We start from the raw sequence: 205 nt of genomic DNA on the forward strand, positions 1-205 counted from the left end.
CTGGCAACTGTGGCTAACGCCTGGCAGTTCCAGGCCGGCTGCCCTGCTGGTGCCGGAAACTCCGCAAGGGCTCTGGGGGGCGCCCTCTGTCATGGCACCGGGTCACGGCTGAAGAGGATGCCCAGCCTGTGGCTGGCCGGTCCCCCGACCTCACCTGCAAGCTGCCGAACAGGGAGTGGATGGGGGCCTCCTCCTCCCCCGCGCT

The 205-nt window shown here is 69.8% G+C and overlaps 1 protein-coding gene across 1 annotated transcript in view; it reads right to left on the reverse strand.

The window, feature by feature from the left end:
• Window positions 1-205, reverse strand: part of RNF207 (ring finger protein 207) — a 16,813-nt gene that overhangs the window by 6,223 nt on the left and 10,385 nt on the right. Inside the window, exon 5 of the mRNA XM_015565950.1 lies at window positions 155-203. Coding sequence (XP_015421436.1) covers window positions 155-203 — 49 coding nt within the window. The remainder of the gene's footprint in view (window positions 1-154; window positions 204-205) is intronic.

This window comes from Myotis davidii, unplaced genomic scaffold, assembly GCF_000327345.1.
Source record: "Myotis davidii unplaced genomic scaffold, ASM32734v1 scaffold299, whole genome shotgun sequence".
In the NCBI taxonomy this organism is placed as follows: domain Eukaryota; kingdom Metazoa; phylum Chordata; class Mammalia; order Chiroptera; family Vespertilionidae; genus Myotis; species Myotis davidii.